Source organism: Myotis yumanensis, unplaced genomic scaffold (genome assembly GCF_028538775.1).
Source record: "Myotis yumanensis isolate MYYU_CA2020_CCGP unplaced genomic scaffold, mMyoYum1.0.hap1 SCAF_1, whole genome shotgun sequence".
Taxonomy (NCBI): domain Eukaryota; kingdom Metazoa; phylum Chordata; class Mammalia; order Chiroptera; family Vespertilionidae; genus Myotis; species Myotis yumanensis.
Genome location: NW_027223752.1, coordinates 10,430,677 through 10,456,346, shown reverse-complemented (window position 1 = coordinate 10,456,346; position 25,670 = coordinate 10,430,677). Strand labels below are relative to the sequence as shown.

Here is a 25,670-nt window from a genome sequence, read left to right as displayed (position 1 = left end):
CTCTAAAAATCAAGAGGAAAAAACAGCCTGGGGTGAGGATTAACAAAACAGATGCAAAGTTAACTCAATTTGTGTTCAAGAAAGACATCCTGCCTGGGATTTTTACAATACCTACATGATGCCACCAGAGCCGATAAGCTATTGCAGCATTCAATATGTTGTCATAAAAGTACAAAAAGAGAGATACCAGAAATTAAAAACTAAGTTCTTAAATAAATAAATAAACATAAACAATAAACTGTATGCTTAAAGCAAAACATTTCACAAGGTACTTTCATTTCACATGGAACATGATATACTTAACTTAGATCCTATTACATTTTTCTTATCTTTATTTGCAAGATAAGTGGATAAACTTCAATTATTAATAGCCAGAACTTGTGACTCAGAAGTAGCCCTATACTGTAGTGAAATACACTTAAACTCTTCTATTTAATTATACACTCAAAGTTTCAATTAGCTAAAAACAAAACTCTCCTCGTGTAGCAAATGTTGCTTTCTGGATTTCCACCCAACTATTCAATATAACCTTATTTTTGGTACCACAAATTAGAATTTACTAAAGACCAAAGCAAACGAAAAGCTTGGAAGCACACAGTGCTTAATTAAAACAGTATCCTTTCCTGGATATGAATTTTTACTCACATTTGCAAATATATTCTTCAGTAAGTTCTAAAATCTTCACTTAAAGTGAGGGTATGTGGAATTGAGATATTTATTTTCATTTTAGCACACCTAAGACAATAAAAAAACCTATTTTTAAAAAAAACTGTTTTAAAAGGTACTAGCTGATGGTCCTCTGGCCAGGTATTAATTTAGGAACCACCACCATCAACTCCAACTGGTATTCCAAAGGGAGTAGTTTAAAAAAAGAAAAGAAACATACAACTAATACAATTTCTATTACTCTTCACTTTTCTTTTTATTATTCAAAAGTCAAATGTTAATTTTTAAATCATCCATCCTCAATTTTTATTTAATGTACCGTCATTTTCCCAAGATATGAAGTTTCAGAATCTCTTTGGAATACTAATGTCACTGTTCTAGGTTTAACAAAACTGTTGAAAGTTTAAATTCCACTCTATTTCCCTGAATTCTCAAGACAGTTGCTGATGTAAATTTTAATATAAAATATTTAGTCACAAAATAGTATTGCTTTTGTATGCACATAGTTGTAAGATTACTTTGCTTTTGTCAATAAAAACTATACCATCTTTCATAAAACTCTAAACAAATTAAGAACTGTGATGTAGAACAAAAATTACACATGGTAAAACAGGTACCAGCACAACGTTAGGTTATATTACATCAAAAAAAAGTTTTAATGGTCCCAAATATATATACTCAACTAAGCATACACTCAGGGGAGCAAAAAATCAAAAACAAAATTAAACAAAAAAAATTATGACACAAATGACCACATCTAGAATTCCACTCAATCTTTAATCAAGTAGGGACAAATCCCCACTTTTAAAAAATCTGCAGTTCGAAGGGCAAAGGGAACAGATAAAAAAGAGGAAATTTTATATTCGCCCCTCCCCCATAGGTTTTCCAAACCTGTTGTAGCTTGACTAAAATGTTCAGAATGTATGGTTTTAAAGGCAGGTCTCTTTATACAAAGAAACTGCTGGCATTCTTAACTAGTGAAGAATTATGGCTGAAAAGCCTATTCTTCTGAGTCTCAAACATGGTCCGACAAAGCATATTCTGATTGTAGCAACTGACCAGTCAATCCAGAGTTCCACTTACAAAACCCCTGCCCTGTTGGCTTTATGTTTCCATTTCCTTCCCTGAGAAAAGGGCAATGTGTGGTCCAAGCTGGAGAGCTCAAGGCTTACATCTTTCCCCTAATGTGTAATATCCCCTCCTTCTGCTCCTTTGAATTGGCACTTGATGAGCAGAGGTCAAGTGTGCGAGGCTGATCTGTCAGTCATTCACAAGAGACCACTGCTTTGTTGTGAATTTTGTAGGGGATAGGGGTAGAAGAACCAGTTTTTTCAACAGGTACTGATTGTAGGCAGTTGCCGTTATTATGACTCAAACTTTGCTTTCTTTGACAATGGTAGCATGTCTTCCTTGTCTTCATCCTCGTCATCATCTTCATCATCATCAGGATAATCTACCAGACCCACGAGGCCTCCCTGTTCAAAAACAAGGATTATATTTAAAGAAAACACCATTATTTTCAACATGTTTTAAGTTTGGGTAAAGGATATAGAACCCCACCCCCATCTCAATATACAACCGTGGTTATTTCTGGGTAGTGAGATTATATATAACTGAAAATTCATTATTTTTATATATTTCCTAAATTTTCCAGAGTAAAACATAAATTTAGTAGTTTATAATCCTAGTAAATCACCCAGGAGATAAAAACATTAATGACTAAAGTTAAAATGTTAAGATTAACAATGCATTAAAATTTTTTCAGCAAAGTTTATATAGTATATCAAAATATCTACAAAAGATTAAACAGACCACTAGAAATGAGGGCAAACGATCAAACATTAGGAAAGTGATTCAGCCCTGTCCCCGCCCCATCATTTCATCTGGACTTCCCGGAGGCCTGCTCATGACCAGAAACCACTGTAGTTCACTTTTATTTAGATGGAGGGTGGGTGGTGAGATTCAAACAGCTCTTGCCTGGAGCCTCTCTTCATCTCAGCATTTCTCATATTCACTTTTAGCCCTTAGGAGTCCCTGCTCACATCAGAGGAATGATCATGTGTTGATGGGCATTATATTTCTGATTTAGATCAATGAATCCCAAATGCTAGTCTGTTATGCTAATCCAGAGCAGCATAAAGCAGCCCAAAGAATTGATTTTCATTCTGAGAATCTGTCTTTCCTACATTTTTGGTGTCAAAATTTTGATCCGTTCTTTAAATGAAATGTTACTAATAGATGGTTTACTCCTTTTTATAAACATTGCTTGGCAAAATAAAGTCAGACGTGTCTAGATATTTAGATTATCTTTTCTCCACAAAGTCTTTATCTTGGTATTAATTGGGAAATTGATAAAAAAAAATAACTTAAGCCCATCTGGCCTGGCTCAGTGGTTGAGCATCGACCTATGAACGAGGAGTAATTCAGGGTTCGATTGCCGGTCAGGGCACATGCCTGGGGTTGCGGGCTCAATCCCTAGTGTGGGGTGTGCAGGAGGCAGCTGATGAATGACTCTCTCTAATCATTGTTTCTCTCCCTCTCCATTCCTCTCTGAAATCAATAAAAGTATTTAAAAATTTAAAATAAAAAAATAACTTAAAACTTTTAAATTCCTGTCAATGTTGTGACACATACAAATCTGAACCTGAGATTCTAAAATGCAAATAACCAAAATCAGAATATATTCAGACTCCTATATTGGTCACAAAAAACGTAAGTAAGTTCAAGTGATGATAGGAGAATGATTCTCTAGTTCACAAATTTAAATCAGTTCCAAAAGACAGTAACTGTCACAAAAATTATTGTTGAGAAAGCTTAAGTTAGATAGGCCTGGGAGTCAAAAGTGTACCTTGGTAGTAATAGCTGCCGTCTGAGACGTATTTTTAGGGACGGATCCAGGAGATCCAGGAGATCCTGGGGATCCAGGCGACCCTGGGGATCCAGGCAGGTTCGTTGCAGGTGACTGGCTGGTGAGGTTAGTCTTTGTCCCACTAGAGAGGGAAAGCTTGAAACTTGGGCTTTGCCGGCCGGAAAGATTTGTTTTCAAAAGTACCTCCTTTTCCTCGCTTTCTTTTACTAAAAATAAGAATGTTGTCAATAGTTGTCAAACATACTCATCTTTAAAAATCCCCCAAATGAGGAGACACTAGAACAGTTTACTCCTCTGCTAGGGAGAAACACTGAAGATCAATCTCTGAACAAAACTTACTTAGCAAAATACTAAACATCATTACTACTGAATTTTTATTACTGATAAGGAATGAAACCTTCAGTATCATATTCAGTGTTTCTACCCTTTCTGATATATTTTCTCCTTAAAGTAAAATTAAGAAAATTTAGTTTATGCTTTCACAACAGAACTATTAATTCACACTCTTATAAGCAACATCTTTAAAATTTATGTTGTCATACAAATCAGATACTAATCATACTGTCACAAAATAAGAATAAACATAAGGTGAGAAAGACTTCATTTCTCCTTGTTCATCTTTTCAACATACATTTCTTCCTTTCCATGAATTTACTTATTGGATCCATAATATCATCATCATTTTTAGCTTTGTCAGATGGAGACACTACAGCTTCTCCATCTTCCATGTCATCTTCATCTGTGTTGAACCACATCTCCTCTTCATCTTCGAGTGTTCTGGCATCTCTTCGATATCTATGATTCCTCAAAATGGACCGCATACTATGAGTAAAGAGAAGATAGAGTAAAACAGACTTATAAAGACATCACTAGATATTCTTCAAGTATTGTTCTGAATTAGATACAGTCTTTTTTTAAAAATATATATTTTATTGATTTTTTACAGAGAGGAAGAGAGAGGGGATAGAGAGTTAGAAACATCCATCAGCTGCCTCCTGCATACCCCCTACTGGGGATGTGCCCGCAACCAAGGTACATGCCCTTGAACGGAATCGAACCTGGAACTCTCCAGTCCACAGGCTGACGCTCTAGCCACTGAGCCAAACTGGTCAGGGCTGAATCAGATACAGTCTTAATAGACAAATGGGATAAAACAGATTTATACACTAAAGACTGACAAAAACAGATTTTACCCAACATGTAATTTAGAAACACACTGCCATATCTAGTTTTAACTAGTGGAATCAAACTTCCTATGATCAAAATTGTACTATTACAGATCAGTTACTAAACTTAACATTAGGAATTAACAAGTCATAATTTATGGATTTTAAAATATAGCGTAAGTATGTGAATTCAGGTATTTAGAAAAATGTACAAGAGTTCTTAAAATAATTTGTAATTCAAAGCAAGTAAGATAATATTTTGATTTGTTTGGACACATGAAGCTTCAATCCCACATAAGTGGCATTCTTTTCTTTTTCATTATCTAGCTTGATATATGCTTGAGGAAGAGCCAACAGATCAAATCCACCTACATCTTCAGGAAAACACTTACGCTGACCATTATACAGAACCCTACCACTTCTAGTCACTAGCTGCTGTTTCCTCCTCCCCTGCCAAGCCAAACAGCAAAACACAAGCAAAATAAGAGTCACTGCCCTACAATTTGTCACTGAATGAACAGGTTCAAATTCGAGGTAACTTACCTGTCAAGTTTGGGATTATCTTGCCTTTCTCTTTGTTGTTCAAATCTCAATTTTAATCCTTTAAATGTCTGTACATAATCTACATCTTCCAGTGCTTTCCAGTAATTTTCAATAACATGAGCAGTCAATGATTTTATATCTTCCTATAAAAAAGAATTATAATAACAAATGAGATGAAATGCTATTTTAGAAAGATATGACTTCCTTGTCATGAACTGACAAACCCACCCAAAATAGTCTGACTTCATAAAATTATTATACTATTGTAGAGATCATCAAACAATGAAAATGGGCATACCATATTGGGTTCTTCAGTAGTCCCCAGTTTTTGGTGTACCTCAGCATTATCTGTGGGTCTTTCCAAAGTAAATGCCCAGGTACCATCTGGGCAGATTTTAAATCATACTAAAGTGTTGGAGGTGGATGGTGGTAATGGTTGCTCAACAATGTGAACGCACTTAATGCCACTGAATTATATACTTAGAAATGGTTAAAATGGCAAATTTTATATTACATATACACTTTACCATAATTTTTTAAAAAGCATGCCACAGATAACTCTAACACACACCAATATTTGAAAAGCACTAACCTAATATATTATTAAAGAACCAAGAAGAGTTTGTTATGAAATTGCTCTTTAGAAATATATGGGAGAGCCCTGGCCAGTGTGGCTCAGTTGGCTGAGCATCGTCCCATGCACCAAAAGGTTGCCAGTTCAATTCCTGGTCAGGGCACATGCCCAAGTTGCGACCTCGGTCCCCAGTAGGGAGCATGCAGGAGGCAGCCAATCGATATTTCTCTCTCTCCCTTTCCATTCCTTTCTTGCTCTAAAATCAATAAAAACATATTAAAAATTAGACAAAAAAGTTTAGAATAAAAAAGATATATGTGGGAGAAAGTCAAGAAAGTTAAACAAAAACACATCCAAATCGTTATCAACTGTAATGTTACTTTCTTAAAATGATTACCCTGACAGTATTAAAGCAGTTTTCAAACTATCCTACAAAAAGGAATCATAGCTGCTGAGAGAGATTTTTTTGGTTTTTATTAGTTTGAATTGACTCTCTCTCACAAGCTTTTGGTAACACACGTTTTCTTTTAAAAAATTATCTTCAAATACAATAACTCGAGCCAAAGTACCAATAATGCAGATTAAAGTTCTTCAATAATTAAAACCAAAACCTAACTAATAAAGTACAGAACCTACCACTCTAATAAATTCAAACATCTCTATTATGGCAGAGTTCATCAGATTGTAGCGGGATCCATTGTTGAGAAATGCTTTGACTACTGGTTCAAACAAAAAACTTTTCATTATGTAGCGGTTGTAAAACTCATCTTTTAATCCAATAATCTTTCTCTTAAAACGAAGAGCACCTGAAATGAAGAGGCATTATTCAAATTATATACCACACTTCCATATTTTAGACTCACACAAAAAAAAATCTAATAAACATAATTCTTCGTGCAGTGATGTTATTGCTTCCAGAAGTATGAACCTAAAGATAAGGATTACAAAAGGGTTATCAGAAAAATGTATTCTAAGAGTAGTGTGTGTCATCATAGAACACAAGTCTTAGAGAGCCAGAAAAATTCTGGAAGTTACTAATGACCAAAATGTACTTTACAGCTGACATAGGAACTAAGATAGGGCTAATGAATGAATTAACCTATCATACTACTTAAGATGAGAATCTAAATATATCCATTTATATATACCATCAAAACAACAGAAAAACCATTGTTTTATTAGGGCAATCCATTGGTATAATTTGACCATTACTTTTGGACACTTTATTATTTTGCATCAGAACACATGGTTGCATTGGTTTATTTGTGGACGTGCTTGGAGAAATGCTATAAACCACAAAAATCTGCATGACCCAAAATTTGCCTTCCTATTATTTTAAAATAAATTTAGAGGATGTTATTTTTAAAATGTGGTCCTCTTTGCTTATTGCAGCGAGTATGCTTTTTAAATTTTTTTCATAGTTTTCCTTTTTTACAATTAGGCTTTAACTTACAGATTAAAAGGTATATTTACATCTTGAGGTATGGGGAGTTAAGTCACCATTCGTCAAGATCCAAATATACGCAGACAGCTAGACTTCAACAAAGCCCTCTTTACCTAAATGGAATTATCAGTAAGTTAATGCCCCAGTTACTGTAAACAGTTCAAAAAAGCATACTCACTTCATGCAGTCACATCGTCTTCGGTTGGCAAGATTAAATATTGTGTTTGTATTTTGGTTTCTTTGGAGATCATGGAAGTGGCTCGTTAAATTGCCAATTTGTTATTAATCAAGTCCTTCATGAGCAGGTAGCCAGGCAACCATGCTGACACGGTTTCTGGGTGGGAAGGCAGAGGAGTAAAGCAGCTCAATTTTTCTTTCGTTGGCAGAAAAGAGGTGCACAAGTGAATGCCCAATCAGGTACAGTTGATTATAAACTGCCTTAACAATCCAACTTTAAGAGTGTTTCTTTCTAAAGAGACACTCTGGGCAGGGAATTTCAAAATAGTTTATATAATAGCAATTGCATTTTATTTTTTAAACTAATGACTATTTTCAAATACATAAGCATGGTGAAATAAGACATTTTATACAATAAGAGGCATCTTTCTGTGTTTTAAGTCAAACCAGAACAAGGGTTTATTTTCCCAAAACAATGGTTTTAGAGTTTGGTTTTTCTTTTATTACTAGACAAATGAACTTAGTGAGGCAGTTCCATTTGTGAGAATAAAAATCAATACTTTAGAGCTCATGTTACTACGGCCAAATTTTAAGCTTTTAGTAATTAAGGCAAGAGCTACTAAGAATTGGTACTCTAACTTTGCAGGCTTTGTGGAGACTTGTGTCCTACCATAACACACACTAGCTGAACCCTGTGGTCTGCATGCAGTTCCTAGGTAAGTGAAAAGCAGCTCCCTTCCTAGAATTCACTAAGACTACGGGTATGCAGAGAGCACCACCATTTCCTCAAGAGCAGTTCTGTTCAGAAACTGCTGATATAGATAGAAGGTAGTTCTAAGGTCTTTTTGTTTTGCTTATTTCCATTTGCCCTCATTTATTTTTATCAAAACTTGTATTGTTTCCACTCAAACCTTTCCCCCAAAGAGAACCTGCATCAAGAATATCCAACCACTATTTTTTGCGGTTGGATAAAAAAATGCTTTCAAAAATTTACCAGAGTTATGAGAAGTCAAGTTGCTCAATGGAGTTTGAGAGAAAGCTTTTGGGATATGTCAAATTGACATAACCATAGGATTTTCAACGTAAAGTGCACTCTACTTCCACTCACACCTCTAGCCTTCGTTATTAACAAGCCAGGGATCTTTTGTGCTTAGTTTCAATCATCTCTAAAACAAGTAATCCATCTTTACCTTATACAACATGAGATTTCATGTAATAAGTTTGAGACTTTATGCCTCATGTGTAATTACATGATAGCTGAATAAAAGCACCTCGAACAAAATTACCTCATTCCTCTTATAGATTTTCATATTTTCTACAAAAATACAGACAACATAAAAATATGAGCTAGAAGGCTACAATGTAAGATCCAAGAATCCTGAGAAGGCCAAGAAATAAGACTGCTATTACTAGTGTGTGTGTGTACATGTCTCTAACCTATATTTGAAAGTATTGCTGGTCTCAGCTACAGACTTGATTAGTTGTCTTTAAATATGATAAAAGTATACTAATTAAGCAGCAGCAGATATAAAAAATGAAGTTCCTCAAGTCCCCAAATTGTTTACATTTAACCATTTATATTTTGTCCTTACAAGTATGCATCTAAATTTACTTACAAAACCCTCCCTTACAAAACTATACCTAGTATTTTAATGTACTCCTTTCTCAGAAGACCAAAAATACCTTAAATCATCTCAAATTATGTTTAGTTCTTCTAGAAATCCTTGATAAAAACTCCTGTATACTGCAAAGCCAGTCCTAAAGAGCTCATTACTACTGACTGGCATCTTCTTTCAGAAGCTACTTATATTCTCAGTACTGGGAAGACAGCCACACTGAGAATAATTTGAGGGTTAGGATTAATGATAACTTCATTTGGAAAATATTAATAATAAAACATAACTAAGATTTATCTGGCATGCTTGAATTTCCTAAAAGATAAACTTCCATTAATTTGTAATGATTCTCTTCAGAGTTCTCATTAAATTATGAGACATTCTCTTTGCAATACTGCAAGCCAAATGAGATGGAGAACTGAAGAGATCTTTCCTGCCACTCTCCTATTGGACTTGTATTCTACCTACCCCCGAACACTCACACACCACTTTTCCACATTTGCACATCTTAACAGCGTGTTCAAACAAGAATGTCACACTCGCCCCATGATTAATAGAAATTCAACTGAACTCTTTCAAAATTTCCCTGATCTGCCTTATTCATGTAGAATAAACCATTTCCACTAAACATCTAAACACATCACAATATAGTGCTTGTGATGATGTGTTTTGATTTTTATAGGCCATCTCCTGCGTACAGGTCAAAATCATCTTCATTTTTCTAATTCCAAGTACATATCATACTTCTTCAAATCGAAGATGCCACTGATTGCAAACTCTTTACCTTTTCTACTAGTAGGAAAACAAAATGAACAAACAGAACTACAGATCATGCCATTAACTGTGAAGACTTACCTTGAGAAATGATAAATGCATACAAATATATACCTTAGGGCAGCGGTCGCCAACCGTGGACCACTGGTGGTCTGTGAGGTCCGAAAGGTTGGTGACCGCTGGTTGAAGAAAACCTTAGGAGCAGCGGTCACCAACCAGTGGTCCATGTGGTCCAAAAGATTGGCGACCGCTGCCTTAGAATCAATGAAATATGGTAGTATTTATTTTTACTAAATTTCTTGAAATAAACGGATTAACTTTTTTATTCAGATGTTCCATTCCGTCCCACCTGCTCACAAACTCCCTTTCCCACATTCAAACAAAACCTTCTATGGTGAACATAATTCAAAGAAGCATTCATTATAAACTCCCTCTCAACTTGGTCTTGGGGCTCACTTTTGCTGTGATAGGTATACAAGGAAAATGCACATTAATTTAAAAGCCCTTCTTTCACATGTGCTAATAAAGCTCATAAACATATGCAAAAGCAGGATAGAACCAAAATAATGAATTTTTTTGCTGCCCTTAGCAGTCTAGGTTAATACTACCAATACTATTACTTCTGGCTGGAAAAACAATCACTAAAGTATTAACAAAGGTTCTGGGTAATTAGCATAAAGTGGTTGGTACTAAATATCTGAAAACGGAAAAATATACTCTGTCCAGATGTATTCTCAGTACATACTGCAATGTGTACACAGGCCTGAAAAACTGTCAAGTGTAACAACTGTTATCCTGATAGAAAGTTAAATGAATTTTTTAGAAGGAAACCTATTTCTAATAGATAAAGGATAAAATGTTGATAAAACAAATCAACACCAGACGCAGTCTTATATAATGTTTTTATAATTTAAGGATGTTTTTAAAAATCAAGGAAAAATAGGTTAAATGATGTAAACCAAAAAGAGCAAAAACGGGTATATATATTCAGGTTCCTAATTAGTGTATGACTATGATGCCTTTAAACAATAACAACAAAACAACCAAACTTACCTATAAACACCAAAAAGCATAAGTTAGTTACCAGCAAATGTCTCTTAATGAGTCACTAGTTACCCCTAAAATTGGTCTACCAACTTAACCAAAGAAGGCTGGCTGCTATATGATCAAGAATGGATTAACCTATTTCCAATATAGAAAAAAATGTTTTTTTTACTTCAATAAGGTAGGGTCTTAAGAACACAGTGAAAGTCAATTTTTGAGAACTGTGTAACCATAAACAACCTTGTTAAAAGACTATCTGTTGCTCTAAAAGAGTTGACAAACCATTCCATAAAAGTGTACACAGTACATATTCTAAGCTTTGTGAGCCACGTATGGTCATATGGTCTCTAACCTTTTTTTAAACAACCCTTTAAAAACATAAAAACCATTTTTCAGTTTGCCAGTTGCACAAAAATAGACCACAGGCCAGATTTCGCCACGACTGCCACCCTGCTCTAAAATATCTGAGGTAACACAATGTCAATAAAGCTGGAGAAAAATCATTTGTGGAATTAAAATATGAACCATCTGTAGACATCTGTGCTAGGCATTCTGTAACTTGAGAGAGACTGTGCTTTGTGAACTCAGTTCTACTAGGTATAAATTTTCCAAATTATGAAAATGTTTCTTCATGATTTCATTTGAGACTAGTCTAACAAGAAGAATGCCTAATTTGTAATTAGTAATGCAATCTAAGGTTAAAAAATAGTAATTGAGGTAAAATGATCTCAGGTGCCATCTGAATGATGGAATGTAACACTCTACGGCAATATACTTTACAGATATATTTTAACCTTTTGCTGGATAGTAACAAGAAAGAATAAAGTCAGGACAATCAGCTGCTCAAAATGTGGCACAAATACATAATCGGTGTAGCTTAGTATTAGCTCCTCTGACCTGAAATCAGTGATCATTTCTTCTTAGGCAATGAGACCTAAAAATACCAAGAACATGATAGCATATAGATAAGTAATTCTACCAGAAGCAACACTTACATAATGCCAAGAAAGCATGCTTTGAGGCCATAAGCACTAGCACTCTCCGGAGGATGTCCTTATTAATTATGTAGTTCTTTATGTGGTAGGTATGATGCTCCACACAAAATGTTAACAATTCCAATACAAGTGCCAACAACTGGGCAGTCTGAAAATCATCTAAAATAAACAAAACACAATTTATATTTAATGGATAATTTTCTTTTTCTCCCCAAATATAAGAACCTAAATTCAAATCAAGTAAAATTCCTTCTAAAACCTAAGTATTTTAAAGTTAAGGAAAAGGAAACTAACATTCACTGAATGCCTACCATGTACTAAGAATGATGCTTTACATTTTTGCTTCATCTAAATAACTCTATGAGGAATTAGTTTTACAAGACCCACGTCTGAAAAGTTAGTAAAGCAGAGGTGGGTTACAAATGTACTACATCTGCTGTATTCCAAGTGCAAGAATGCTCTACCACGTCTTAACACATCCCTCAGCATAGCATAGGTTCTGCCAGACACATCTAGTCTTTGGTGGAATTATTCTCTCTACTCCTATGAATGAAATGTGTTCTGTGCCTCCTTTATTATACATAATGAATCCATACTGAATTACAATGATTGGTGTATCTTCCTCACCAGGCAGTAAACCTCTGAAAGTATTTTACTAATTTTTTTTTAATTCCCCCATTAAGCCCCTAAAGATTATAGTACATGCCTTCCATGCAATGGGTTCTCAATAAATGTTTGATGAATAAAACATGTGGGTCTGGAAAAAAGCCTCAAGCTTTACCTAACAGGAATAAAGTAGGTAGGAGAAATGAGTATATCTTGTTTCCAAGACTTGATTCCAAAGTCATTAAATGTAAATTTAACATTTATTTTCTAAGTGGTGCTGTAAGTTAAAATATTCTATACTGATAATTCACATGACAAAATAATATAGTTATTCTGAAAGCTTCAATAAGGAATTTCCCAATGAAGACCCTACAACTACTTTCTAAATTAAACAGACAAGCTAAAAGCAAAAGGAATAAAATGCAGAAGTAATAAATAATCATGTTTTGATTCATCCTCAATGCAAATATAAACAGCTTAATATTGAGTACAAGCTTTACTCTACTACACATCTGGAGTATAAATAACTTAAAATGAATTTTCTCATAGCTACTTCTATTTATTTCACCTATATAAATGCAAACTAAAAACAAATACTGCCAACAAAAAAATTGTTTTAAAATTCTGAAGGCGCCCTGGCCAGAAAGCTAGAGTTGGTTAGAGCATTGTCACAATACATCAAGGTTGCGGATTCATCGGGGACAAAAATCGACCCATGAGGGCATACTGGTAAATAAATGGAACAATAAATCCCTCTGCGCCCTCCCATTAAAATAAAATTTAAAAATCCGAAAGCAATTATTTTCTTTGATCTCTGATTATAACACTTTAAAGAAATTTTACTTTGAACACCTCTTCTGAAAATACATTAGACCTCTATGTTAACACCATGAGTTTCAGAATTCAAGAACTACCAATCTGCATTATCTTACCTTTGCTAGGTTTGTCTTCTGTTGTATTTGCCAGTAAAGGAGCAGTGAGGACATGCATACAGTGTTTGTAGAAGAAACCCAGAAATTCAGTCTTTTCTGTTTTCTAAGGAACCAAAAACACTTTCATGAACTTTAACTGCATTGGTTACTATCAGCAATAATCATTATACTAGCATGATAAACAGAAAAACACCCATGGCTTACATTGGAAGTAGCTAACATGTTCTCTGGGTCAACTAAAGTTCGAAGCAGGCCCATAAGTTGGACTGCCCCTCCAAGTTCAGGGTCTGTATCACAAATCATATGTTCTATAATGAGGTTGATGAGCAAAATATCCTGGTGAGAAAAATACAATAAGGATTACTTACTATGGGGGAATGGAAAAAGCAAATACTATGACATACTACAGCATTATAGCTAGCTCTAGCAATCTTGTTAACCTCAAACAAAATGAAATGATTGACTGACTTAACAGGTATATGGCAGTGTTTCCCTAAAATATGGCACAGGCACATTACACTAAATACTACCAAAATTAAAGTTTCTTTCCTTTTCTAGTATCTATAAATCCCTCTGATTAAAGCAAAAACAAAATTTCAATTTGGTGCTAATAATCTTTCCCCCATTTGATAACAAAATATCCTTCCTGAAGAAGGCAAATGGGCCTTAGGTTCATAGCTTTAACAGTAAGAATATTTAGCTAAAATTTATAACATTGTTCTACTTTCACTGCATTTTTATGGGATTCCTTCTATTCATGGCAAATGATATCTATATCTATACTCCATTTATGGAAACGATATAAAGTTTCCACTTTAAGAAAAAAATTAGTTGGTACCTGAATGTCTGAAATCGGGGAAACAAGATTATAATATTTAAAGGAAAACACAGGAGAATTAATGTATTCTATAGACTCCAAATGTCACTATGACTGGTGTTCCTGGCACAAGGAGTAAATAAAAATTGAGAAGGATTCAATGAGAAAATCCCTGCTCTTGCCTATATGTGCAATGGTAGGATAGACAAAAAGAAAAATGCAGACAGTATATGGAAATGATGATTAAGACTAGCAATCCTCTGACCGGTTTGGCTCAGTGGATAGAGCGTCGGCCTGCGGACTGAAAGGTCCCAGGTTTGATTCCAGTCAGGGGCATGTACCTTGGTTGCGGGCACATCCCCAGTGGGAGGTGTGCAGGAGGCAGCTGATCAACGTTCCTCTCTCATTGATGTTTCTAACTCTCTAGCCCTCTCCCCTCCTCTCTGTAAAAAATCAATAAAAAAAAAAAAAAAAAAAAAAAGACTAGGAATCAAGAGACCTACTGCATGTGAGTAAACTATATTAATGTATCTTCAACTAGTGGGTTACAGGACCAATAAGAATAGCCTTTATTTTAATGCAGACATTTTAGCTTTCAAGATAGGTCTATTTTATAAAAGAAAATGGTAATTAAAAAACAACAACCTTAAATATAGAAGTTACTAGACAGTCTACTTCATTTTGACATCACAACACATCAATTAGGATCTTTTTAAAAGTAAAAGTTTATTTTCTCTTTTTGTAAAACTATGGTAAGAGAAAAAGATCCACACAATTCCAGCCTAAGACGATGTGCCCTACTCTCACCCCACTCCTTAGGAAGTTGAGGGCATGCCCTAGCTGGTTTGGCTCAATGGATAGAGCGTCAGCCTGCGGACTGAAGGGTCCCAGGTTCGATTCCGGCCAAGGGCACATGCCTGGGTTGCGGGCTTGATCCCCAGGAGGGGGCATGCAGGAGGCAACCAATCAATGATTTTCTCTCATCATTGATGTTTGTATCTCTCTCTCCCTTCCTCTCTAAAATCAATAAAATATATTTTAAAAAAAAAAAAGTTGAGGGCAGAAAATCTTAGTTTATTATTAAGTAAAAAATTACTTTCAAGATTTTATGGGGGAAGAAGGGTGGGGGAGAATCAGAATCACTGCTTTATCTGAAAACAGAACAGAGCACATACATTTAGGGTTGTCACGTATGCCATACACCATTTACTCTGGGAGTGCCCTTCCCATTACCAGGATATATTCTCTCACTTACTTAAAATATGTATATATATGAACAAAACAGCTTGTTCCCTATGGTTAGGTAAGGGCCCCTAAATACTTTCCAAGGGACTGTGCTTCATTTCTTCATTCTTGATGATTCTGAGACTCAATCCCTAGCAAAGTGAATGTTTTCCTAGGAAAGTTATTAATTCTGCATACAGAATAACAATTTATTGATAAACGATTTAAACATTACAGAAAGTTAACCTCAGAATTAATAAATAATCTAAAAAATTTAAAAAGAAATTTAAGTTGAGCATTAACAAATAACTGCTGTAAGACACACTTTAAAACTGAGACAGTCGCCGATTTAGGGGAAGAATAAGCCAATTGATGATATGGCCACACTTTTCCCAAACATCAACTATTTAAATCTTAAATAAATACAGTTACTGTTAGTGCAAATAATATTTACCTTGTTGGTTATTTTTTGCTCTGTTAACTTCTTACTTACATCATCATTCTGTTGTGCCTCCTGCATGACAAACTCTCGTACCATGGATGGATTATATTCAACCAAGTATGAGAATATATCAGTAGCAGCACTTCGCACCTGTGTATCATCCATGCCCTGCAGATAAAAAGAACTTATTTCTCCTATATTATAAAAACATGGAACTTCTGTATGGCTACATAAATTCAAAACCTAACAAATTATAAGAAAACACTGCAATAAAAAAAAGAGGTAAAGGAAATTCTGCTGCATGTAAAAACCCTTTTCCATGGATAAAGTTATACTTTTTTTTATTCCTGTTTACTTTTCTACTTTAACATGTCATCTAATAAGGTGCAAAGTTAACACATTATTATTAAAAACTAGTAAAAATTCGTGCAAGAGTAGGCCTTCTTTCCCTCAGCTGCCGGCACTGCCTTTCCTCCAGCACCCGGGACCCAGGCTTCCCTCCTCCAGCCGCCGCAGGCACCCGGGCTGCTTTCTTCCTCTGGCCGCCGCAGGCACCTTGGACCCAGGCTGCTTCCCTCCTCCGGCTGCCCATGGGCACCCAAGACCCGGGCTGGCTTCCCTCCCGCCCTGGCTTCGACAGGAAGGACATCCGGAAGACGTCCAGTCTAATGAGCATATTACCCTTTTGTTATTATAGATACTAGAGGCCTGGTGCACAGCATTCGTGCACTGGGAAGGGAGGGGGTTCCTCAGCCCAGCCTGCACCCTTGCAGTCGGGAACCCTCATGGGAATGTCCGCCAAGAGGTCCTTAGTGCTGCAGCGGAGGTGGGAGAGGCTCCCGCCACTGCTGCCTAGTGTCACCAGCTGCGAGCCCGGCTTCTGGCTGAGTGGGGGAGTGCACTGACCACCAGGGGGCACCTCCTGTATTGAGCATCTACCCGCTCATGGTCAGTGCGCCATCACAGCAACAGGTCATTCCGCTGTTCAGTCAATTTGCATATTAGGGTTTTATTATATAGGATGGAAAATTCTTAAGGATTCTTTCAGCACTATGTAAGAACTCTAACACTAGAATTTTAGAGGTCTGCAGTCTCTAGGCATGGCCAGCGATCAAAGCGTGAGCATCTGTCGTGGAAGGGCAGGTCCCAGCTGACCTCTGGGCCCTGGGCAGCACCTGGGTCCCCACGCGCCCTCCTCGGCCTAAGTCACAGTGCCCGAGTCCCCACACAGAGATGCGGTGAGTGCTGCTGGATGCCGTGAGCCAGGGCACAGCGTGGGCCTCTGGGCCGCCCAGTGGTGCTGCACATAAGCCGTCTGGCCTTGCAGACCAGCTCCTGCACAAACCCATGGGGAGCTTGACCGGCCCCTGTGGTCCCGGCAGCTACGGCCTGGCTCACCCGAAAGAGGCCGCATGAGTGCAGGGTGGGCTCCTTGCGGGCAACCAGCACCTGAGAACCTGCTGCCAGAGCCATGTTCCGTGCCACACCCTGGTGGTTAGCGCACTTCATAGTGAGTGGTCAAATGACTACCCGAGGGGACAATTTGCATATTAGGCTTTTATTATATAGGATACTGTGTAATACACAGCTAATATTAAATATTGGCTATAATTAAATACTTGCATGTTACATATGTTACCTTTGTGGATTAAAAACATAGTAGTAATTAAATATAAGGAGAAACAGACTTACAAGGATGACTTCTAAAGCTGGTAATATGCCCATGTTTGACAAAGTCTTGAAAAAAGCATCTCTGTTTTGAGGTTGTAGCGTTTGGGAAAACGCACAAAATTCTTTTAAAAAGTTAACCTGAAATTAGGAAAAAGGATCAGTGAATATAAAAAAATCAGTTGTTTTAGTTTTGCGTCCTCTATAATATCAAAGTTCTTACCAATTCCTGTCTTTTTTCCTCATCTGTTGCTTCATCTGTTAGTTGTGCAAACAAATCTGTCAGAAATTTTTCATCTTCCTGTGAAATCAAGGATAAATTATGCTACTTAATGGTAAGAGTATAATAAAAAATTTCAAGATGCTATAATAAAAGATACAAATTGTAATAACTGCAAAAAGGGAAGAAGGTATTGGTGATGCTATTTTTTTTTTTAAGAGATAAAGAAAAACCAAACTATTAAAGGATAAATTGGAGATTTATACAGAAAGATTGTTCTTTATATTTTGGCAGCACTCTATTTCCTAAGTCTATTTAAGGGCCACATTTTAAATATTTTACTTTTCAGGCCATATGGTCTCTGCCACAACAACTCAACTCTGTTGTTACAGGCCAGATGGTCTCTGCCACAACTACTCAACTCTGTTGTCATAGTAGGACGCAGCCATACAGTATGTAAATGAGTGTGTTGTGTTCAAATAAAACTTTATTTACAAAAGCAGGTATGGGTCATATTTATAGACTCTGGTTTTCATAAGGTTTTGTAATTTTAACTTTAGAAATTAAGGTTCTACAACCTCTCAAATAAAGATTAAAATGAAAATAAAGCTTCCTTGATGTTTAAAGACACAGAAATGACTCAATTTTTTAAAAGGCTACATTCAGAGCTTTTAAAGAAACATTTGAAGATAGCCATATACACAATTTAATATGCATTACATTTTTAAAAGGATTCAAAATACATTCTCATAGGGTAAGAACTTGGAAAGAACCTCAGGTATTATCTTGCCTCCTTATTTTATAATTGAGAGTGATTGAGAAATTTACCCAAAGCCCAATCACAATAGGTAGTAGTAGAGCCTTCTTGATTGCCCATTTAATTTTTTTCCATCACTATTTTAAAGATATTTGTTTTATTTTAATTCCATACTACCTCAGGCTAGAAGTAAATTCAACATTACTTTAGCCCTACAGACATGACTAAGTCTAAATATATATATACATACCTACATATATATGTATGTACACATATAATATCCCACTAGATTATAACCTCCATATTCCCTGTTCTAGGTGCTCAAGAAACATTTTATGATACTAAAGTAGTTTGGTTACTCCTGCCTTTACTTTTTTCTAAAATGTACAAATAGGCCATACCTAAAATAGCATCCAATTTCAAGATGTATCCCAGATATAATGTATTCCACCAAAAGGCAATCAAATAATTAAAAAAAGATTCTCTGAACTGCTGCATTTGGGGTACAGAAGTAGAAAGATTAAGAACATTTAATAGCATTATGTAGAGTAGTCAATGGTAAGAGATATGATTATGTACTTAAGGTGGGTAAAAACCTACTTTAAATTATACCTCCATCACTCCTTGTCAAAAATGTGTAAAATTCTCTTCTTCAAAGAAGCACTAACAAGCTGCAATTATTACTTAATAAGTAAAACTGGCATTTTACAGGTATAAAGACCAAGAAAACACAGAAGTGACAAATCACTGCATACCAAGATGAGAACTATGTGGAGCTAAAGAAAAAGACCCATAGGACTCAGAACTATCCAAGGAAACCAGGAATCAAAACTGGACCAGAACACAGGCTCTACTAGGAAGCTAGCAAAAACTAGTTTCATATCAAAGAACACATGGAAATTGGTACCAAAAGCCTTCTTCCTCCTCCACTGTTAATTATAATACACTGTATAGAAGATTACTAGTATACTTACCGGACTGTATTGCCTATATTATTTGTGTCCGTTTTAAATGAATGGAAAACATGTCAAATTAGTCAACATGAACTGGATTTATTACTAGTTCCAGAAAAGTAGGTTTTGGTAAAATTACTTCTATTTGAGGCCCCCTTTTTTAAAGGGTGACAAAGGCCAAAGACACTGGAAATATAGCAATTGTCTAAAAAGATACACTTGTGAAAATTAAATTTGCTGCCTTATTTATAACATGTGCTACCAAGTAGCTTTTACTGATATTTATTTGCCTCCTTTTTTTATTTAACAAATTCAGGTTTCAAATAATTATTTTGTTTGTAGATCTCAGGTAAGGCTTTATAATATGTCTTTCAAGTCATATCACCTATCTGTTATTCTTATAATATCATGGGCATCAAAGAAACAAAAAACGGGAAGTATGCAACTCACAAACCTTTCCACCATGCAGACTTCTATTTCAGTTAGACTAATTCACATGCTATGGGATATGATATTGAGAGGTTTTTTTGGTTTCAGGAGTGTTACAAATGCAGACTACTGGCCAGCTCAGAGATTTTCAATCGTATTTTGTGCAGAATCCAGAAAATTGCAGCCTAGGCCATTCTGATACAAGCACCCTAAAACACCAGACCTGACACTCGGCATACTGTTAAAAGAAAACTTAGTTATTTAAAAGGATCACAAAATTATTTCTGCTGAAGACAATTAAAAGTTTAAATGTTATTGATCCAACGGGTATTGTTTTAAGTAGGAAAAAAAATGATCAAACTCACCTGCAACATACCAACAATCTCTACCTTATTGAAAAAGATGAAGGAGTGAAGTGTTGATAACATATTTTCTTCAAAGACTGAAGGGGTAGGTAGAACCATATCTTGTATATACTGGACTCTGTATGTCTGATGAATTTTTTGTTTCAGCTCAGGATCTGATATGGGAATCACTTCTTTAAACTTGGCTGTTTTTGTTAGAAACTCCCTGTGTTTTCGTGGTTGTGATAAAGCAGGATCATATTCTAAGCATCCAATAACATCCATTATACATTCCTCAGAGAACATAACTTCGAAAAGAGCAGTTCGATTCAAGAGGAAGATGCCTTTGATAATTTCATACAAGTGGTGCAGTCCTTCAATATTTTCCAAATCCTCACATACATGAAAAAGCTCTAAGAGCTTTTTAATATAACCCTCATTTTCCAGTGCTAGTGCAAGTTTTTCACGACGCAGGGGGGAAGGTAAAGATGATGCCACAAGTTCTGCAATTTCCTCAAGACGACTTAATTCACAAGATGGCAACTCTAAACCTGGCGATGACATATCATCAAAACGCTCCTCTTCAGATTCATCTACAAGGTCCTGAGTGATGTCCACTGAAGGGTCCTTTCCTTGAACCTATTAAATCAGATTTATGATAGCTGACAAGATAATCAAGCAAATTAAAATGATATTCTTACATAAATACAAGAGATGTTCTAAGAAAACTATAATAAGCTCAGCCAGTGTGGCCCACTGGTTGAGCATCGACCAATGAATCAGAAGGTCACCGGTTCGAGTCCCGGTCAGGACACATGCCTGGGTTGTGAGCTTGATTCCTGAGGAGAGGGGGCGGGGGGGGGGGGGGGGGGGGGGGGGGTTGGGCGGCTGTGTGTGCAGGAGGCAGCCGATCAACATCTCTCTTTCATCAACGTTTCTCTCCCTCTCCCCTCCTCTCTAAAATCAATAAAAACATTAAAAAAAACTGTAATGATAATTTTCAAGTTTGACTCCAACTGCCTACTTTTCTAAGTTGCATTTCTACAAATAATATATACTTTCTATTTTAAGATATGGCATGAGATTCCCCGTAAGTGCAAGGTTTACCAGTAACAGAAACATTCTAGGATATGCTAACCTACCTGTGAACAGAGTGCTCTGTAGACCCTACCTTCAGACCCTCAATGTAGAGGCCTGATATTGAAACATCCACTCACATCTTATATCCATGGCCCTCTTTTCCAACAGACCAGGGCAAGTCTCAGGAACATTCATAGCACTGTGCTTCCAGGCTAGTCATCAAACTTCTCTAAGTTAAGCTTTGAGTTAAATTCAAACAAATATCATAATGCTGAAACCATAGACAATATATATAACTGTAAGCAACAAAGAAAATACTTAATGTCAATTATAGAAATCAAGGGCCAAAGGGCATATACAAAATGGCTTTGAACCAAAGTGGGTCACTGATTTGCTGTACACACTGGTTGGTAGGTCCAAAAATATGATTAAGAAAACCGAGTGGGAAACAAGTGTACCCATACAAAAATGGAACCACACAACCTGCTATCCCCAAGAATATCTACTAAAAGTTAGGTAACCAAACCACAGAAGAGTTTTCCTGTCTACATACATAAACCTTTCATGGCCCTCCAGAAGAAGTCCTAAATTTTGTCATAAAACCCCAAATTTATGTCAGTGTAGGGGTTTTAATTATAAAAAGATAACTTAAGTCTTCACAGCTAAATACATTTTAAGGTAAAAGAGTATTTTTACAAAAGGTCAAAGACATATGTTGAAACAAAACCATTTTGCTCTCTTGGCCAAACTGCCACTAGAGTTGCCCAATAGGCCAAATTGAATGGTGAAAGCATGGAAAAATTAGGCCTTACATGAAATGGCCAAGAAACTTAAATTGCTAACTAAGCATAGTTAAGAGAGAGTGCCCTGGTCAGGTAGCTTAGTTGGTTAGAGTGTCATCCTGATAAATCAAGGTTGCAGGTTCGATCCCTGGTCAAGATACATACAAGCAACCAATAAATGCATAAATAAGTGAAATAACAAATCAATGTCTGTCTGTCTCTCCCCCTCCGTCCCTTTTTAAAAAAAATCAATAAAAATGTTTTAAAAAAAGCTATTGTTGACGAATATTGGAAGGGAAGAAGGCCTGGAATATGTCTTGAAATATGCTGTAAGGTGATATCATCTTGACCTTAACCCAGTGGGCAGTACCACTCACAGGAGGCTAGGCACATTTACAGCTTGTACCTGGCATGATCTCAAGTTTAGCTTTGGATTTGTTAATTACATAAGTTCTCATTATAACTTTAGATTCCTAATTTTCAAGCCATGGTTTTACCAAAAAAAAAAAAAAAAAAAAAAAAAGGTAGCATTTGACTTAAAAAAAAAAAAAAGGGAACAAGAGCCTTTATTGTAATGAAAATGCTATCTTCTTGAGGTAATTTGCAAATATAACATTTAAGAAGGTAATGAACAAAAAGGGTCTGCACTTAAGATACTCTTGGAATCTGATCTGCTCAGGGAATTAAGATGGAATTGTAAAATTTGCCAAATATGTTTCAGTCTTACTTTCAAAACAAAAACAACGGAAGAATGGAAACAAAAGGTATAAGCTAGCAAAGAGCTTTCATTAAGAGAAAGTATAAATTTTAGAAGTCAGTCTGGACAAGAAGATAATGAGAATGTGAAGGCCATAAAAAATATAAAAAGGGAAAAGAGATGCGTCCAAACATAATTGCTATCAAAGAGTATACTAGAAAATGGTTTCTAGATTAAAAAAATGGTGAGATCTTGAGAAACATGTAAGATCTCAGAGAGAGCAAAATATAATGAATTCCCTAGTATACGCAAGGATCCAGAAATATGATTGAAAAGTATAAACAGGATCATAAAAGAGTGACTGAGAAACAAAATACTGAACACACTATGTAAAAGTTGGAGAAGGTCAGAAAAGAACATTAAATAGCCAGCGATTCCTAGGAAAGCATACAAGTACTATATTAGCTGTGCCCCAAATGAAGATGACTAAGGAAAAGTACAGTAAAAACTAGACAATTATATTAAAGGAGAGCAACAGATTGAGTGCAGGTCTGAGTTAAACATTGGCTTAATAGAAGATTGGGCCCAGAGTGTGACTGCTCAACTCAGAAAGGTGAAGAACAAAACTTGTCTGAATGGGTGCTAATAATTTTAGCATACCCGAGCTCATTAATTTCACCTTTTTTGAGAGAACTTTACAGACAAAACCTTGAGGAATATGCTATAAAAATAATGTAATGGAACAGAAAACAAAGAAGGCATTTAGATGTTAGTCTCTTAGAAGGAAGCAACAACTTGACAGGTAGGTTAATTTCTGAAAAACACAGCTGAGTAGAATGCTTAGCAGAGATAAATTCTGTAAGTTAAGGAAAAACTGTGTCTCAAGGACACTGTAGCTTCTATTAAGGCAGTGGCTCTCAAATTTCAGGGTGCAACAGAATTGCCCAAAGCAAGGGTTGACGAACTATAGCCAAACTTGGCCTACCACCTGTTCCTGTAAATAAAATTTTATATGAAGAGAACCACTCCCATTTATTTGTTATCTATGGCTATTTTTGCACTAAAACAGCATATTTGAATAGCTGTTAAACTGAAAGTCTAAAATACTTAGTTTTCGCCCTTTACAGAGAAAATCTGACCTAAAGTTCTTATAAAAGCCGTGCTCTACCAGGCCAGTGTAGCTCAGTGAATTGAGCATCGTCCCATGCACTACGTGGTCACTGGTTCAATTCCCAGTCAGGGCACATGCCTGGGTTGTGAGCTTGATCCCCAGTAGGGGGAGTTGCAAGCTCAAACCCCAGTATGCAGGAGACAGCTGATCAATGATTCTTTGATCAATGATGTTTCTATCTCTTTTCCTCTCCCATCCTATCTAAAAATCAATAAAAACATTAACAAACAAACAAACAAAAATAAACCATGCTCATGCTGCTGGTCTGAGGACTAAACCTCAACAACCACTGAATTAAAGAATCTGCTTAAGATTGTTCTCCATCTAAAAAATTTTAGAGATAGAGAAACTATCCTTAAGATGCAATGGTCTAAATGAGTCCATAACAAGAGCCAATGACTTAAATCATTGGAGCACATAAAATGCATTCACAATAGATTATGGAGATTATAGACTGAGGTACTTGTCACTAGGAAAGTCCAGAATCAACTAGAACATACAAGATGAAGTTGAAGAAATAGTGAAGAGCCACAAAGGTTACTGAACAAAGAGTGATATGATCAGACTTGCATTTTTAAAAAGACCACTCTAGCAATGTTATAGATTGGAAAAGACCAGTCAAGATGAAAGCAAAAAAAACCCACACACACAAAAAAAGAAAAACACAAAAAAAAAAACAGCAAAATGATGGTGGCTTAGTAAACTGTGATAGTGAAAATGAAGATAAGTGAATAGATTTAAGATTTAGAATTGAGCAACTGAATGAATATAAGGGGTAAAGGAAGGATAAACACAACCCTCAAGTTTCTGGTTTCAGCAATTGGATGGCATTTACTCAGATGAGATGAGGGATATAGGAGAATGAACAGATCTAAGTGAGATTATGTTTGGTTTTGAATTATTAAACCTGAGATGCAAGTGAGCCCTAATGGATGAGCTCTCAAAAGCAGCTGAATAGAAAACTGGCATCCAGCCCTGGCTGGGTAGCTCAGTTGGCTAGAGCTTCATCCTGATACACCAAGATTGTGGGTTCAATCCCTGGTCAGGGCACATACCAGAATCAACCAATGAATGCATAAATAAGTGGAACAACAAATCAATTTCTCTCAAATCATTAAGAAATTAAATAATTAAATAAATAAATAAATAAATAGAAAACTCTGGCATATAGCAAGGGTCTGGGCTGGATGTCTGGTGTCAAGAAACTGAACTTTTCTATAATTCAAGCTTTTCACAGAAAGCAGTAAATATAAAAGATCTATATGAAATGCTTGTGTATAGGATTTATTTAAAATCTTGGACATTAGCTGAAAGCACAGCTAAAAACCCCCCACAAAATACTTAAGAATATGTTGGTTTTCTAGTTTTTAAAATTACCTGACATATTTTCTCCCAAATTTCATCACATCCAGCTTTTTCTTGAAAGCTAAGGGCCAAATCATAGTTTTCAGCTTCCGACCACACAATCAAAGTATCCTTGGAAGAAAAAAAGAAGTCTGAATTATTAACATACATTACCACAAACTACTTCAAAGTATAAAGCAAATTAAGAAAACAAAGAATTGAGAATAGTACTCATTTTTACTTTTTGCAACACTGGTATCAGTAATTATGCCTTTTTATACTTCACTTGAAAACTCTTTTTCTTTAGAAATTTAACCAATATATGGAAAGCATGAC

General features: G+C 35.9%; 1 protein-coding gene across 3 annotated transcripts in view; it reads right to left on the bottom strand.

The window, feature by feature from the left end:
- Positions 1–1,424: 1,424 nt before the first annotated feature.
- The window catches only part of LOC139009467 (serine/threonine-protein phosphatase 4 regulatory subunit 3A), a 37,595-nt gene continuing 13,349 nt past the window's right edge, over positions 1,425–25,670 (bottom strand). The window contains exons 3-15 of one of the 3 annotated variants that reach the window (XM_070413759.1): positions 25,368–25,466; positions 20,282–20,899; positions 17,781–17,858; positions 17,582–17,698; positions 15,902–16,057; positions 13,611–13,742; positions 13,407–13,509; positions 11,869–12,027; positions 6,455–6,624; positions 5,245–5,387; positions 4,167–4,357; positions 3,515–3,741; positions 1,425–2,141 (exon numbers count right to left, since the gene is read on the bottom strand). In XM_070413759.1, the coding sequence (XP_070269860.1) occupies positions 2,031–2,141; positions 3,515–3,741; positions 4,167–4,357; positions 5,245–5,387; positions 6,455–6,624; positions 11,869–12,027; positions 13,407–13,509; positions 13,611–13,742; positions 15,902–16,057; positions 17,582–17,698; positions 17,781–17,858; positions 20,282–20,899; positions 25,368–25,466 (2,304 nt within the window). In that variant the 3' untranslated portion in view covers positions 1,425–2,030. Of the gene's footprint in view, positions 2,142–3,514; positions 3,742–4,166; positions 4,358–5,244; positions 5,388–6,454; positions 6,625–11,868; positions 12,028–13,406; positions 13,510–13,610; positions 13,743–15,901; positions 16,058–17,581; positions 17,699–17,780; positions 17,859–20,281; positions 20,900–21,477; positions 21,497–25,367; positions 25,467–25,670 lie in introns of those variants that run through there. The other 2 variants (XM_070413763.1, XM_070413767.1) reach the window with 2 other exon arrangements.